Raw genomic sequence first — 17,649 nt, 5'->3', positions numbered from 1 at the left:
AACAGAGTGTCACTAGTATGCCTCTACTTGACTAGCTTGTTGATCAAAGATGGTTATGTTTCCTAACCATAGACATGAGTTGTCATTTGATTAACGGGATCACATCATTAGGAGAATGATGTGATTGACTTAACCCATTCCGTTAGCTTAGCACTTGATCGTTTAGTTTGTTGCTATTGCTTTCTTCATGACTTATACATGTTCCTATGACTATGAGATTATGCAACTCCCGTTTACCGGAGGAACACTTTGTGTGCCACCAAACGTCACAACGTAACTGGATGATTATAAAGGTGCTCTACAGGTGTCTCCGAAGGTACTTGTTGGGTTGGTGTATTTCGAGATTAGGATTTGTCACTCCAATTGTCGGAGAGGTATCTCTGGGCCCACTCGGTAATGCACATCACTATAAGCCTTGCAAGCATTGCAACTAATGAGTTAGTTGCGGGATGATGTATTACGAAATGAGTAAAGAGACTTGCCGGTAATTAGATTGAACTAGGTATTGAGATACCAACAATCGAATCTCGGGCAAGTAACATACCGATGACAAAGGGAACAACGTATGTTGTTATGCGGTTTGACCGATAAAGATCTTCGTAGAATATGTGGGAGCCAATATGAGCATCCAGGTTCCGCTATTGGTTATTGACCGGAGACGTGTCTCGGTCATGTCTACATAGTTCTCGAACCCGTAGGGTCCGCACGCTTAACGTTACGATGACAGTTATATTATGAGTTTATATGTTTTGATGTACCGAAGGTTGTTTGGAGTCCCGGGTGTGATCAAGGACATGACGAGGAGTCTCGAAATGGTCGAGACATGAAGATTGATATATTGGAAGCCTATGTTTGGATGTCGGAAGTGTTCCGGGTGAAATCGGGATTTTACCGGAGTACCGGGAGGTTACCGGAACCCCCGGAAGCTTAATGGGCCTATATGGGCCTTAGTGGAAATAGAGGGAAGCAAGGGGAGTGTGGGGTGCGCCCCCCAAGGCCCAAACCGAATTGGTTTAGGGCAAGGGGGCCGGCCCCCTCTTTCCTTCTTCCCCTCTCTCTTTCCTTCTCCCGGATCCTATTCCAACTAGGAAAGGGGGGGAGTCCTACTCCCGGTGGGAGTAGGACTCCTCATGGCGCGCCCTCTCCCTGGCCGACCGCACCCCCCCCCCTTGCTCCTTTATATACGGGGGCAGGGGCACCCCATAGACACAACAATTGATCGTTTGATCCTTTAGCCGTGTGCGGTACCACCCTCCATCATAGTCCACCTCGATATTACTGTAGCGGTGCTTAGGCGAAGCCCTGCGTCGGTAGAACATCAACATCGTCATCACACCGTCGTGCTGACGAAACTCTCCCTCAACACTCGGTTGGATCGGAGTTCGAGGGATGTCATCGGGCTGAACGTGTGCTGAACTCGGAGGTGCCGTACGTTCCGTACTTGATCGGTCGGATCGTGAAGACGTACGACTACATCAACCGCGTTGTGCTAACGCTTCCGCTTTCGGTCTACAAGGATACGTAGACAACACTCTCCCCTCTCGTTGCTATGCATCACCATGATCTTGCGTGTGCGTAGGAAATTTTTGAAATTACTACGTTCCCCAACACCATCATGGGGACGCGTGAGTAGGCGGATCACGGATGGTCGAGGCGACGGTGGGGGAATTTGCTAGAGGAGAGCGATGCGGGCCGACTGGTGGTGGATATTAGACGGGGAGGCCGGCAGAATTGCAGGCGGGAGCCAACGATTTAGGAGAGGGGAAGAACAATGTCAAGAGCGCGAGAGGACTAGCGTGGGCAAGTTTTGTTTGAGCAGAACGTGCCTGAGAAAGTTGGGGGACATCATGTTACGTGTTGTCCCGGGCAAGTTGGGCCAAGCGTTCCGGCCCACATGGGTCATCCACTGACAACATGGACCCACTAGGCCCTTTCACACACAATGCACCAGGAGGCTTGATTTCCTGGGAGGTTAAACTAGTTAGATTAGATGCTTTAAAGCGGTAATCCACTCTACTGCTCGGGTTCAGATGAGCCCGGTGAATAGTACAGCTATTAAAAATAGAAAAAATAGAAAAAAAATTGATTATTATTTTTTGCTGGAAAGATGTTTGTGTGCATGATGTCTGTGCAAGATTTCATCCTGTTTGGACAGTTGTGGAGCTTGTGGCAAAAAAGAGAAATTCGGCTAGAATATTGCGTGAACAGTAACCTTATTCACAGAGCCAGATTTTGTCTTTTTTGTCGTGCGCTTCTCGAATGTCCAAACTTCATCAATTTTTTCACGAACATCGCACACACAAGCATCTTGCTTGGAAAAAAGTTTGGATTTTTTTTATTTATGAGCCCGGGTGCTGAAACGCCGCACTCGCTTTAAAACTACTATTTTAAAAGCATTTTAGAGTCCTGGTTTTCTTTTCTTTTTGCCATGACTTTCGTGAATATCATTACACGATGAAGTTTTGCAAACACTCGAAGTTTACAAAAAGAAAGTTTCAGATTTTCTTTTTGATTTTTTTTTACTTTTCGTCGCGAGTTCATTTGAGCTGGCGAGCAAAAAGGACTTTTGGCTCTCCATGTCGGCAGTGTCTAGTGACAAGTACCGGCCGTTTCTTACTTTCTGTCCTATCCTGGCCAACGTGATGCATATGAATGTAGTACTAGTTGATTTTCTTCTGGCTGGGCATTCCATGGGTCGGAATACCCTCCTGCTTTATCCGGTTCTTCCATCCCAGCATAGCAAATTTGATAAATTTGACCTGTGAACGAAATCAAATCACAGAATGAACTACTCGTAAAACTATTTCACGCGATTGACCTTTTTGTGTGACGCCCGACACGAAGGCGTCACACTACATTGTGCAACGCATCACAGATAGGTGCTACACGCCTGGCCAACGTTGCACCTCAAACTGTCTAAAAATTGCTAAGTCATTGTGCAGAGCCTACGAGCTAGGCGCTGCACTGTATAGTGTGGCGCCTAGCTCTCAGGCGCTGTACTAGTGGTTGCACTATAAAATGAAACAATCACTAGTGCAGCGCCTAGAAGCTAGGCGCCACACTACTGTATAGTGTGGCGCCTAGCTCTCAGGCGCTGCACACTGACTTAGTAATTTTCGGATTACATGGGTGCGACGCTGGCCAGGTGTGTAGCGCCTATCTGCGAGGCGTTGCACAGTGTAGTGTGACGCCTTCGTGTCGGACGTCACACAAAAAGGTCAGCCGCGTGAAATAGTTTCACGGGCAGTTCATTCTGTGATTTGATTCCGTCCATAGATCAAATTTGTCAATTTTACCCCAGCATATGCGCCCGGTCGAATCCAACAAGAGGTTTCCACCGGTTCCTCGGTTAACAGCCCCGCGCGTGGCTCGTGTGCGCGGGTATAGTCCGCTAGAGACATCACTGCAATGCCAAACCCCGAGTCGCCTGAACCCCGACAGAGTGAACCGTTGCTGGACGGAAACCTCCGCTCGCCTCACCGTTGTACGCTCACGGCTCACACCACCCACGCCGCGGGTCGAGCCGTTGCCGCCCCATGCCCGTGCCGGCGTCAGCCGGCCGCCGGTATGATTTTCAATCGTAATAATAACATTACATCTAAATTTGCCGTATGCTTTCTTTTTTATGAGAAAACTTTTGATATATTCATTTTCAGTCATGACAGTACAACAATAATAACGGCCGCCGATATACTTCCACCCGGCAAGTTTTGTGCATCCCCGGATCAAGCAAACATGCACGCCGAACACGGTTCCATGGAGAAAGGGCGGCAGTCACGCGAACCATGCAAATCACCTGAGACATAACCATGGCATGCTCCTATCTCGACCACAACAACATCAACAGCAATCAGAGACGACGCATATATACTGTACAACAAGAAGAAAAACGAAGTAACAGTGCTCCTTTTGATCTAAGAATGACATTTGCACATTACAAAAACCCATTAGCTACAGAGATGAACTTGCGGCCGGGTGTTCATTTCCCCTCCGGACGTTCTCGTATGATCCCACGATGTACTAATTGTCTGATCATGAAGCAAGGCAAAGCAATTTGATCGATGTGATGGTACTACTCTCGAAATCTTTCGTATCATGAGAGTGAGACAGGGGAGGAGGTCATGGGTCTGTCTCGTTAGTGAGATACGTACGTCCACCACTTGTAAAGTCCAAACCCGTAGATCGTCGTGAGCACGGCCATCCTGAGTGGATACGGCTTAAATCTGCAGGAAACAAGGCAAACAAATAAAAGATCAGTATTTTCAGATGGAGCTACTTGTTTTTGTTTGTACTTCCTAGCTGCGTATCAAACTTGTTTCGACGGAAGCATAGTAAACTTTGCCTTGCATAGTAAACAAGGCAAACAAATCTGGATTCTTCCTAGATACGTACGTCCATAGTCCAGTTGAAGAACAAAGTACTCCCTCTGTAAACAAATATAAGACGTTTTAGGTCACTACTTTAGTGATCTAAAATGTCTTATGGTATTTGTTTACAGAGGGAGTATTTGACACTGCACATAACCACACATTCGGCTATATATCCTAATACCATGCCAGGAAATTTCCTTTTTCATAATTTAGAATGAAACTGTGAGACCTAGTAGTTGTAGCTGCGATTCCCGCGAAAAAAGATGTGATATGGCAACCTACACGATATGTCCAATTCCAATAGGTGGCGCAGTGTTAGTTCCTACCCATTTATTATTCAATCAGCTCACTACCTTATTATTCAATCAGCTCACTGGCTAGAAATTCTCGGCTATCAGTTGGTGACCTCTTTATCAGAAAAAGGAAAATCAGTTAGTGACATGTAGAATTATGACCGACAACCTACTTGCATCAAGGTTACGCCAACTAGTTTGAAAAACCCGTGCAAAAACCTCAACAATAAAGTGATGAAGTAAAGGCCATCACATAGTTTCCTCTAAAATAGTTGTGGGACAGAAAGGAGACAAATTTTCACGAGCTAAATCACATCACATAAAATCTTGACAGGCTATCACATATTTTCACAAGCATCGGGACACTATGAGGTGCTCTGCTATATAGATGTACCACTTAGTAGTTCAACTGAAATAACAAAATTACCGCAATCACAATCTGTTAAACCAAGGGTTGAGAAGGTGTCTATTATTACTGCAAGTGCTATTTGCCCATGTGCTTCTTCTCAGCAACATGACACTACATAAAAATATTTTGGCTTCTGGATTCTTCCATTGACAGAAAATGGTTTCTCGTTGGCATTGAAGGTTAAGGCAGGTTTGACCATTTGCTTGGTGTTTACCAACCAAGAACCACTACCAACTTATGCTAACAACTGCATAATAGTGACTCATTTTATTAAGTAGCTTTTCAGATGCCGACAACAGGATTGAGACATCAAAGCAGAGCTAGTCCAGCGACTATAGTCAGGGTCGGCACTAAAACACCCACAATGAGAATCCTTGGATACTGGCACATCGCATAAACCATATTCCCTCATTTCACCTTGGATGCCGATACTAAAATGCTGCAAGGACATGCATGTTTGAATGATCAACTAAGCTATACACAAGCAACACGATGAATTTGTGCATGTACTCATTCAGAAAAAAAAAACTCTTACTACAGAAATATGTGGCATTGTGGCAAGACATGAGTCATCTTGGATCGTCACTGCTCATCAGACTAACTGAAGTTACAGTTGGTGCTACTTTATGCTACTCCCTCCGTTCCGAATTACTTGTCTTAGATTTTTCTAGATACGGAGGTATCTAGCACTAAAATGAGTCTAGATACATCCGTATCTAGACAAATCCAAGACAAGTAATTCGGAACGGAGGGAGTACTAGCTAAATTAGGACTTTTGTCATCTTGCCCATCCCTTCACCCAGGGCTTAGCAGCATCACCACAGTACTTTGGTATTTCATTTGTGAAAAAAGAAAATTTAGCCAAGGAAAAGAATAGGACAACTCTAGGAAAAGTACAACAAAATAAACCTTTGTAGGAGTAACAATTAAAAAAACCACTGTCCCTTGAGGCCTTGACAAAACTGATTTCTTCTACCTTGTACGTTACAATACACTGAGAATAAAATCTATTTGAAGCTAATTATTTGTAACAAAGTGCAGGTTGAACTACATTTTATTCTATTTGATGGTATGTGCCATTCTAAACCAGATTTTGCACATATTTATACCACATTTCAGCTCTTCAAGTGGTTCTGACATGATGGCCCCAATCGTTCGGGTGACGTGAAACTTACTGCTTGACACATCGCAGGCCAACTAGGACATGTATATTGCAAATATATGCTTAAGTGGCACACGCTGACCGGAGGTTTACGTCCGACCTAGCAGGGCATCAACTCGTGGCTTCAACTTGTTTCCAGCCACCTTCCGTCGATCTCAGTTCCGCTCCTCGCAAGATTCTATTGTACCCACAGCCGGTCTCTGCTAATATAAACTTCGTTTTGCCACGTCATCGGCTAGCATCTGCCGCGTCAGGCACGTATTTGCAGAATACACGCCCAGGTTGGCCTGCAATGTGTCGAGTAAAGAGCACCACATCACAACGACGCGTGGGGCCCTCGTTTCAGAACTTTTTCAAATGCTAAAATGCAATTCAAAGTGAGATCGTGTGTCAAAGCGGCAAAACAAATGATTCAACCTGTCGCCATGTCACAAATAGCTGGTTCAAACCGGAATTCACACGCACAATGACAAAATAATTGCCAAACCGATACACATTTAAAGGACACATGCATCGTCCTGAAAGGTGATACCCGTTCAGAAATCTGATCCACTAATCCAGTACCGGAAGCATCAACAACCCAATTGTTGTGCTAAGAACCAAGGTGGCAAGGACCATCGCATACTTACTCGGTCCATTACACAATTTTGGACCTCCAGAACATGCAAAGACACAACCAAACCAACCCCCAGCTGCCGTGCAGAACAAAGTCATAGGCCAGTGAGCCTTCCCCTCAGTAAAGCAGCAGGACCACACAACAGCAACCCTAATTTCTCAATTAAATTTAGTTAAGAGTTAAGACCGGGCATCCCCATCGAAAATGGCGTTGATGTTGGGATGTTCTTCTTTCTAGATACAATGTTGCCATTGGGATGTGGAGATTATTATACTAGTATTTCTGTAGAGAACTCACGCTAGATCACACAAGGTATACTCTGCACCCATCAATTGCTGTGAGATTTGGATCGATGAACTTCTAATTTCAAACTACTATATAGAGAGACCAAACAGACAATCGATCTCTGGTTCTTTCGAACAAACCCAAATGAAAAACACATCAAACCACACCTGTAGGATAACAGAAAAGTAATTTTCAAAAAGGATAACAGAAGACTAATTTCTTGTCGAATCCGAGGCCATACGACACTAGAGCTCAAAAAAAAGGAGTAACCTCTCAAACTTCATACGAGGGAATACCAAAATCGCAAGTACGTGGCAAAAGTTGAGCCACGAAAAGCGCGTAAGCCTTGTCGTTCTTCTACCGTGCGTCCCAAACCCAATTCTGCCGCCAGGCGGCCACTAATAACTAACAAAACAGCGGCACAATTTCACCACAAAATTCGGAACGGCCGTAAACAGGCGATGTCTGCCCCTCAACTACCCGCAAATAAAGCAAAATCGCATCAAGACGGTCAAATCGCGGGGATCTCCGGCGCTGGACGATTCGCCGCGAATTCTCAGACGGATAGATCACGGGACAGGGGAGGGGGGCGGGGCTCGGAAAGCTGACCTCCAAATGTCGTGCTCGCGCTCGGCGGCGGCGGCGGCGGCCGTGCGGCGGGAGGCGGGCATGGGGGTGAGCCACTGGGAGAAGTCGCGGTCGAAGAACTCCCAGTCCGGGAGCAGCACGCCGGCGATGGCCAGGATGCCGAAGACGTAGGTGGCCAGCGCCTTCCGCACGGACGCCGTGGCCACCCCGGTCACCACCACGGCCGCCGCCAGCGTCACGAGGCTCCGCCGCAGCAGCTCGTCCCTCCCCAACATGCTTCCGGCGCCCGCGGCCCCCGCCAGCAGCCCTCTCCCGCCTCGGAACCTTCTCGAAGCTCCTCCCCCCTCTCCCCACCCACGCCAAGGCAGCAGCACGAGAAGCGCGTGTGCCTCCGCCGCGCGCTGCCTCTGTGCAATTTGCTTTGGCTTCGCTGCTGCCGCTGATGATGCTTCTGCCGCTCTCTCTCCTTCCTGTGGGCTGGCGACAGGAACTTAGGCCTTCTTTATGGCGTGGGTTTACCGGCCCGTTGGGCTGACATGCGGGCCCGGCTCGCCTGATCAGCCAGCCAGCCAGCCAGATGCAACTGCTCATCAGTTAATGATGCTGCTAGCTAGTGAAAGCGGAGCGGCACGGCTGCCGGAAATTCAAAGATAAAGTATAAAATACTTTTCGGATCTCTGAATAATTCAGAGGGTGCTTGAATACGTTTTAGTCCCATAATTAAAAATAGTGAGACTAAAACTTGCTAGTCTTATCCATGCTTGGATCCAAATACTAAAGAGACTAAAATCAAGTTATTAAGCATTTATTATCCTCTAAATCCTCCAATCCAGAACTCACATTTGTTAAAGGAGAGGAATTAAATAAGAAGAGAGAGCGCTAGTACATGTTTTAGTAGGTTTCCTATGACTAAAAAATTTTACCCTTAAGACTAGTCTTAACTTCTCTTTAATCAGGGGTGCTTGGAACTTTAGCCTCTAAAAGAGACTATTTTTAGTCAGACTAAAAATAATCCCTTGGATCCAAACACCCTCTCAACTACTTCTGTGTAGTTTGAATTAGTATTTATTTTCAGCTCTGACTTTTGTGAATTCTAGATCAACAACTGCCACCTACTCACGTGTTTTGCGCAACTAAATGCGTACTGGGTATTGTAGTAATAAAATGGATATTTTTGACAGTACTCGATACTCGAGGTACTCCCGCCCATGCACTTTTTATTCGCAGGATTATCAAGAAGTATGAATATGAAAAAAAATCAGGATTTTATTTATTTTGTGATAAAAAAATCAGGAATGAAGTTGCATGTCCACTTAAATCCTATGAAATTAGCATAGAGTGTTTGATCCCACCTAAAAAGTAAAAAAAACTGTAAAGAAAAGATTGAAGTGGATGCTAGATTATCAATGAAATGTAGTACACATATCCATGAGGAAACATATTTATATGATTTAATCCTATAAATCAAACGGCCAACGTAGAAAAAAAATTAAGCATTCTATAAGAGAATCTAGAGACGGGTTTCTCAAACTCTTGAACCCTCCGTACGCCCGACGGATGGCCTGGTAACTGACTGGTCAAAAAAGAACAACTCAGACGGACTCCTCATGTCGGCCTTATATGCCCGGTCTGACCTGCACCCCTCATGTCTAGTCCAAATCTAAGGCGAAAATGGGGAGGCCTGGTCGTGTCCACCACATCGGAATGACGGCAGGGTCCCATGCCGAAACACTTGGAAAACAATCAATCTGACAGGCGTCTCCTCCGAGGATGTGGACGGCTGGACGCATTAGTGCTGCCGCGTGACGCCGCTCCGGCTCGCTGCCCGAGGGCCAAAGTTCGGCGACCCTCAGCCCTAGCGGCATCCATCTCCCTCCCTCCCCGCACCATCTGTTCGCTGTCCGCCAACAGCCATGGCCCGACAGAAGGTGTCAACATACGCCATGCTAACGCCGGAGCGGCGCCTTGAACTACTTGAGGAGATTCTGGCTAGGCGTGAAGCCCGGATCACAACCGGCCTCCCTGCGAACTCGCTGGAGCCGGAGGAGGAGCAGGCGGAGAGGCGGATGGAAGCGAAGCAGGATGCGGCACGAAGGTCGTTGACATCTCCGACAATAATGAGTAGTGTAGGCTAACTAGATTACGTAGATTTTATATTTCATGTTTTGTATTGGGTTTGAGTTATCTAATATGTGGTAGAGGGATGCAGCGAAAGAAAAATGAGGGTGTCCAGCCACTGTTCATGGCCGCGGCCGGTCACGTCTACGGATGTATAGGGAGGCGGATTTGCAAAGTTCAACTATAGATCCTCTAACCCTCTAAAAATCTTGTGTAATTTCTTCAAAGGAGCCCTAAAGTTGTTTTTTGTATTCGTGTTCAACAGTCAATTGCAGACATGTGTAGCTGCCTCTTAGACATGTGTTTGTAAAAATAAATTTGGTTTATGTGTAAGCAACAGTGCTTCTGTTTAGAGGTGTCTAATTGAGCACCATTGCTATATAAGTAAGCATGGGTATTTTTTTTAAAAACGGTATTTCACAATCACATCTCTAGACACTATGCATTGTACATCGCTTTAGCTTACTAAGTAAAAAAATATGTAACACAGAAAATTGAGAAAGATGATAGTAGAAATGATTCTTATGTAAAAAAACATAGGTGGCGCCAAATTCGTAGATCATCAAATCTCGTAGTATCGACCAATTAGATTTAAGTATTTTTAAGACCCCTTTCTATGCAAATATCATAAGAGTATCATGTTATGTCATCCAAGAAAAAAAAACTATGTAACATTGCAATAAGAGGATGATGGAGAAAAAGTCCAGTATCATATTATGACTGCAGAGCATCAAATGAGTAAAGGTTAATAAAAATATTTCTTATCCACGACTTTGTATTAAAATCCTACAAAATAAGAAACGCAGTGATGATATTTCTATAGTCCTATAGAGTGTGTGAATAAATTTGAGTATTCGTTGTTGGATGAAACCAATCCGACAGTACTGAGGCAACAATTCTAAGCATTACTGGTCGTCCGATATCATCTGCACTCTACCGGATTTTGCCACATATACAATCTAAAAGATTCCATGGTTGAGCTTGAGCATGATTCACAAACATCAAAATACAAGGACTTCTCCTTTGTTCTAAAATCTTTCATGTTTTAGTTATCCAAATTATTTTCTTCTAAAAAGATTACCATTGTTTTGCTTTATGCTTTACAATGCACAATATGCACAACCTCAATACACAAGAACTTTTTTCTTGAACCTTCTATACTTTAATTATCAAACTTTTTTAATTCAAAATGAACTGCCTTTTTTATTTACTATTTACGTTGCACAATACTCCAAAACACAAACACTTCTCCTTTGTTCTAGAGTCTTCCATAATGTGATTATCCTAACTTTTTTTCATCTAAATGAATGACCATTCTTTATTTACTTGCGATTTACAATGAACAATATTCAGAAACATCACATCATAGACATTTCCCATTTGTTCTAGACCCTTTCATACTTTAAGTCCTCCCCAACTTTTTCTTCTAAAAGAATTGCCACTCACACTTAGTTCATAAAGTTTTTGTTCAAGGTTATGACAACACATTAATAAAATTTATTTTGTCTCTAAAGATGCAACGCTAGCTACTCAAAGTTGCAATATGATATACTTAAGAAAAATGTGCTAGATATACTTACATCAGTTTCATGTAGTATTTTTTGTAGATATAATATTGATTTTGAATGGGAAGAACTACGGAAATTAAATCTACATCTAAAACATGTACAAATGACTACAAACTTACATGTTTACATGCTATACTATGGTACATTTAATATGCATCCATACTTTGGTTATCAAAGCTTCTACGTGCAATGCATGGCTACCTTACTAGTATACACTGTGAGTAATAAAAGTTGACGTTACTATAGTAAATATTAAACATTCTAAGATACCGGAATTGAGGTAGTTGTCGCTGTAAATTGTTGATGTATAGAAATGAGAATAAGGAAGCAAGACATCAAAAGACAAATATTACACAGCCTCAATATAATCGAGAATAGACATGTGAAAGGTGAACTGCAAGAAAGAGATTCGGCTTGACTGCGGCACTTTGGATATCATCTCTTGGCGGTAGTAGTTTACTCGACAACATTTTCTTACCGCACTCAGTTTAGAGGCTCCACCTCTCCCTTCTTTTTGATCAATATTTGGTGGACTTATGTCAAGCCCAACATCCCGGTTCTTGTCTCACTTGTAGCCCATGGAAGGATCTCCAGGCCGGACAATCTGGCACTTCACTGATGGTCACATCATCCTATACGCAAAACTTCACTTCATCCACCCGAGGGACGATCATTTGTCATTGCATGGATTGCAGCTTCACGAATCACGTGTGTGTTTATCTTGCAATGGGATGGTCCCCTTTGCCTACTGATCGCAACCCATTGTCAGTAGGAATGAGTTGTAGAAGGACATACTTAAGCACATGTCTGAAGTTTAACTGCCAACGGTAGGGTTACCATGTAGAGATTTTGGAAAAAGAGCAAAACATACACATTTTTAGGAATGAAACTCTCCAATTGCTTGAGGTTGATTACATGCATCCAATAATATGGCATAATCTGCTTTACACCTTATCTCATGATACGGGAGATGGAAGGCTTCCGTCGGTGGCTCCGACCTGGCTTTGCTTGTTGTTTGTTCTCTCTTTCACCCTTTAGTATAAACCTTCTCGTTTTTATGTGGCTGGTTGTTGTGATTTTTGGGTCGATAACAAATCAACCCTCCATTTCTCCGTCCCTTCAATTTGTACATATGTTTTTCATTTTAATCTCCCATGCTCGCAAACCTTCATATATTATACATGGTAGGGTTGTGAGACACATTAAATACTCGATAACCATTGAAGGCATCTAGCTAAGCAATACAACATGGACCCCTTCGAACTTAAAGAGTGACAACACCATTTGTGCCTATAATTCCTATTTTAATGATGACTTGCAAGAGGGTTTGATTAATCGATCTTAAATACAGTCGCCACTCAAACCGAATTTCATCACTGATTTTTTGAAAAAGATAAATGATGTTCTCCATCATAGAGTACACGATAGGAAAACATGTTAGAGCATTTACTAATACATGACATGCCATCTCGTTTCATTGCATGAGTGTTTTTTTTGCGGGAGGCATGAGTGTTGTTGTTGATGTGAAAAGGGAGAGAAGAAAACCGAGGACTCTGAATGACAAGAATAAAATCTTTCCATTTTGCTATTTCTAAATCGATTGGGAAACAATTATTTTCAAATAGCTGGTAAGATCCATCCACCGAAGTGAGCAAGGAGCCAAGTGACGTGCCAGCACTACTACCTGATTTATTTCTTTTACCCTGAGCACTGCTACTTGATTGAGCCCGTCTAAACAACAAAGTTCATGCAAGTACATCAGAGATGCTTGTTTTCTTTGACTGAACGGCAATTGATGTTGACTAGAGACGACCAGGCCATAGTTGTTTGTTTTTACAGCGAGTCACCCTCACGTGCGTTGAACAGAGTTTTTCTTTAGAAGGGTGAATGGAGTATTTGTTACTACTCCCTCCATCCGGAAATACTTACCATCAAAATAGATAAAAGGGAATGTATCTAAATGTATTTTAGTTCTAGATGTATCTTTTTTATTCATTTTGATGACAAGTATCTTCGGACGGAGGGAGTACTACTTTTATCAAGTTTTGTACTCCCTCCGTTTCATAATATAAAAATATTTTTAACATTGTAGTTTTGAACAAACTTCAGTTTAGAAGTGTGACACTTATTTTGGACCAGAGGTCTCAAAACCAATCCAGAAAAGACTATTACTAGCACGGATTGAGACCGGGTCCGTGCGACAGATAGCTGAGGGCCGACTCGGGCTGTTCGGCTACCGAACCGAGTCGCACGTACGGCAGGGGTCTATGATGTGTTCGGATAGCTCGTCCACACCGCTCCAAACACTTGTTTCTGGCAGGAAGTAGGTGGCGAGTGGGCCCGGAACAGCTGCAGAAGTGAAGACCGGTCTCGGGCGACACGGGATGGGCCAGGTTTCGTGCACGCCTCCGGTTCCTGCCCGGCCGTGTACACACGCCGGCCGACGCCGCGATACTGGGTCGCCCGAGGTGGGCCCGGAAGACGCTGGTCAGCGCCCGCCGGCCGCCGGCCGGAGCGGCCCAAAGAGGTGGCTCACCCGTTCGTCGCGCTCATCTCGGTCGTCTACCTGTGAGAAATCGTGCGTGATTCCTGACGGCCGACGCAGGGTGCGCATGCGAATGTCGTGCTCTACAGGCGGAAGATGTCTACTGCCCAGTGGGCCCGAGGGAGAGTTTTTTCTATAGGTCAGACCCGAGTGAGAGAAGTAGTCGTGTTTGCAGGCTTATGGGGGCGCCCAATTTCCTTTAGCGGAAAGTTCATATAAAGAAATACACATTTAGAGTCCAAAAACTATTACTCCATTTCCTTCAAAAAAATTATCACTAATTTAGTACAAATAAGTCAGCAACAATTAATATGGATAGGAGGCAGTTTCTCAAGAGAAGCGGACGATACGTCTTATTTAGCCTAAAACTCAAGATATCTTGGCACAGATATCATATTGAATTCATACTCCAGCCAACTCATTCAAAAGTCCGAACTGATGAAGAAAAACGGACAATATATTTCAACAGTGCGTATAATCAATATATCTTTAAATTCATCATCGAATGGAGTTTCTAAACCTATAATTTATATGGCATACTACATATGTTTTGTTAGTTAAAATAATAAATATCTAAATACCTGTGTCAGACTTATATACCAATCGGAGGGTTTCTCCTGAACTATCGCCTGCTGCTGTTTCCATAACACTGAAAAGAAAATGCTACTACTCCTACTTCAGATCTTGGAACTGGCCCGCTCCATCAGTCCTCACTACTCAATCAATGTTCCACCTTTCATTTTCCTTGAACGGGCGTGCACCCAGAGTGGGTTGCATTTAACAGGGACAGCTGAAGGTTCTTCAATGGCCGGGCCAGGCCACCGTATCAGTACCATTCGACATGATCTTCCAAAGATTTCTACAGCAAGTCTTCCAATGTCTACTGGATGAAACTATAATGAACGCACTGGACGTACAGCGGCGTACAAGTGATCAAACGTCTTAGTCAAATATGGGAGTGCCACCCGGAACCAGAACTTTCTCTCGATGCTCCTACAACGGGCCTTGCGACGTCCCATCAAATTGTGATGTGCCTGCAGACTACCAACGCCAGAAATTTGCATTTGGTCACCAACCCAACCAACCAGGAGTTGTGGGTTTCATTATTTCATACGCCAAGCTAGCTGCCTGGCTTGATCTGCTGTAATTTGTGAGGACCAGTACAGGATTCAGAGGTGCTACTAGAACAGAAAACTATTCCTGCTTGGATTTCACGTTACCAAAAGAGCCTAGAGCTCCATTTGACAAAAGGTGTGAACTGTTAAATGCATCTGGAGATTTCCTCGAACAGTACTAGGTGTCTAGCTGCACACTTCCAGGCATGAGCATTATTTACTGGAGTACATTTCCACATATATAGTTGTGAAACAGTAGATCATGTAAGTTTCTGTAAAATAGTACTCCTACTGCACTAAATATGTGGAAATTTAGTTGCTATTTTTGCTGGAGATTTAGTTGCTGGAGTAGCATGTACCATAAATCTAAAAACCTACAATACGAAATTTACACACCTTTCTGTACTTATCAAAGCCATTGGCATAACTTATTCACCTAAAACGCAAGCAATAAAATAGATGAATATCTGCTCCAGAAAAATGGAAACATTAACTCTGCTTATAGGGGACTGTACAATGGAGCAAAACATTAACTGGCCAATTGCTATCAGGAACATCCTAATCGCTCAATTACTTTGTTGTTACGATTTAACAGCATTTCTAAAAGGGAAAGCATCTTACAAAAACATTGAACATCAAGTGGAAGTTTGTGGCTGGACCCAAATGGGGAAATGATATGAGCAAGCAAGCAACTGATGCCTATGCTGCCATCACAAATAGGACAACTGACAACAACACTTGGGGATAGTAGAAAACAGTTGTGGAACTTTATGTTCCCGTCTACGTGATTAAGGCTAACATGGAGTTTCGAGACTCGCCCATTAGATTGGACAAAAAGTTAAGATATACATGTGTGCCACACAGGTACACGATGTGTTCGGATATAAATGTGTGCAACACAGGTTTTCCTTATTTATTTATTTTAGAATCATTTGTGCAACATAGGTACACACCATATAAATGTGTGCAACACAGGTTTTTCTTGTTACTAGTGAGTTGCACGTGCTTTGCACGTGAGTTGTGAGATATCGTTGCAACTGACACTTGCATATTACATCATTGAAAAGGAAAACCTTAGCTGCATTGTGTTCCAATACACTAATATAACGCATTATATGTATGGACCTTAAGGTTAAATATAGTGTTGTGACATTTGGCTGAAATTCTCTGAAAAGATATATGGAATGTAAGAAATGGTTCATCAGGAGTCTTTGACCATGAGTAAAATTCACAAATAATCCCATAAATGTATACACTTTATTCAAGCGAGAACTCTAATGGAGCAAGAGCATACATGGAAGATTCTAGACTAAATCATAAATGGATACGCTTTTATTCAAGCGAGAACTCTAATGGGGCAAGAGCATACATGAAAGATTCTAGACTAAATCATAAATGGATACACTTCTATTCAGGCGAGAAACTCTAACGGAGCAAGATCATGCATGGAAGGTTCTAGAATAAATGAGAAGTGTGTAAAGATAGTATATGTGACAAATACAAGGGTGTACTAAGTTTTTAACTATTGGAAACTTCTACATAGTACACATGGCAGAATCTGATGTAATTGATAGGAAATCGAATGGCCAGCAATGCTCGGATTTGCCACCTCTTGATCATCAGATTGAGTTCATCCAATGATCCATATTCAAACTTATTCACACACTATATAGTGGTATAGATATAGATATAGATACAACAGACGTGACCCTCGCCCAACTCAAATCCAGTGGTAACGGGGAAATAGAGGAGAGGGGCCGGCGGCGAGGAAACTTGGAGGGGTTCTAGAATAATCTGTCTCACGAGAGAAGGAGAAACTTCCAGACTATCTTGTTTTGGTGGTTGGCTCCGCCCAACATGTCTCATCTCAATCTCAACCTTAGATTCAAGATCGAATGGTACATATGGCCCGAAGGCAGGCACACCATCATCACCAACTCGCTTTTTTATAGGAAAAGAAGTAGAGAAGAGATTTTTTTAGAATCATGTGTGCAACACAGGTACACACTGATGACATATATTGTATAACAATATTATATATGGTGTACCCAATGATGAGAGACAGTAAGAGGAAGATAAAGATTTTCAAAACTAGTGTACGAAATTGTTTGATGGGTATGACTGAAAATTCTGCACCTAAACAGGAGACCCCTATACACACACATAACAAAAATACAGCCAGATTCATACAGCCCTCAATTGGTAGTTTTGGCACAACTCATAATCAAAATTTCATCTAGTATACAAGATGAATGGGTGATTTTTTTTTGCGGGTAATGAATGGATGATTCATTACCACTTTACCAGTCCCAATCACACTACTAACACCATGCATGCTACGAGATGATTCAATATTGTAACACCTCAGCGAGAATAAAAATGCACGCTATGCAATAGTTTTGACCCCAAAATACTCAATCAAAAAGTAATTTCCTCAACAGAACTTCAAATTATACTTAACAACAAATAAACTGTAATTTCATATGTTCATTTCCCCCTGCAGCAATTCCTCGCACTACTGTGTACTAAATCATTCATGATCACCAAAGGAAAATTTACCAAAAAGTACAGTAGCAGCAG

At 43.1% G+C, this 17,649-nt stretch overlaps 1 protein-coding gene across 2 annotated transcripts; it reads right to left on the bottom strand.

Annotated features, from left to right (window-relative positions):
- Nucleotides 1-3,885: 3,885 nt before the first annotated feature.
- Nucleotides 3,886-8,199, bottom strand: LOC125536207 (signal peptidase complex-like protein DTM1). 2 transcript variants are annotated; one of them, XM_048699387.1, is made up of 2 exons: nucleotides 7,745-8,189; nucleotides 3,886-4,223 (listed from the first exon to the last, which is right to left on the bottom strand). In XM_048699387.1, the coding sequence occupies exons 1-2, from the start codon at nucleotides 7,996-7,998 to the stop codon at nucleotides 4,136-4,138; spliced, it is 342 nt and encodes a 113-aa protein (XP_048555344.1). In that variant the 5' UTR covers nucleotides 7,999-8,189; the 3' UTR covers nucleotides 3,886-4,135. The 2 variants fall into 2 exon arrangements, with proteins under 2 accessions (XP_048555344.1, XP_048555345.1); XM_048699388.1 differs by lacking the exon at nucleotides 3,886-4,223 and adding an exon at nucleotides 5,967-6,521 and having other exon boundaries at nucleotides 7,745-8,199.
- Between the last annotated feature and the right edge of the window lie 9,450 nt (nucleotides 8,200-17,649).

This window comes from Triticum urartu, chromosome 2, assembly GCF_003073215.2.
Source record: "Triticum urartu cultivar G1812 chromosome 2, Tu2.1, whole genome shotgun sequence".
Lineage (NCBI taxonomy): Eukaryota > Viridiplantae > Streptophyta > Magnoliopsida > Poales > Poaceae > Triticum > Triticum urartu.
Note: the sequence above shows the minus strand (reverse complement) of the source record. Positions and strands in the feature narration are given on the sequence as shown.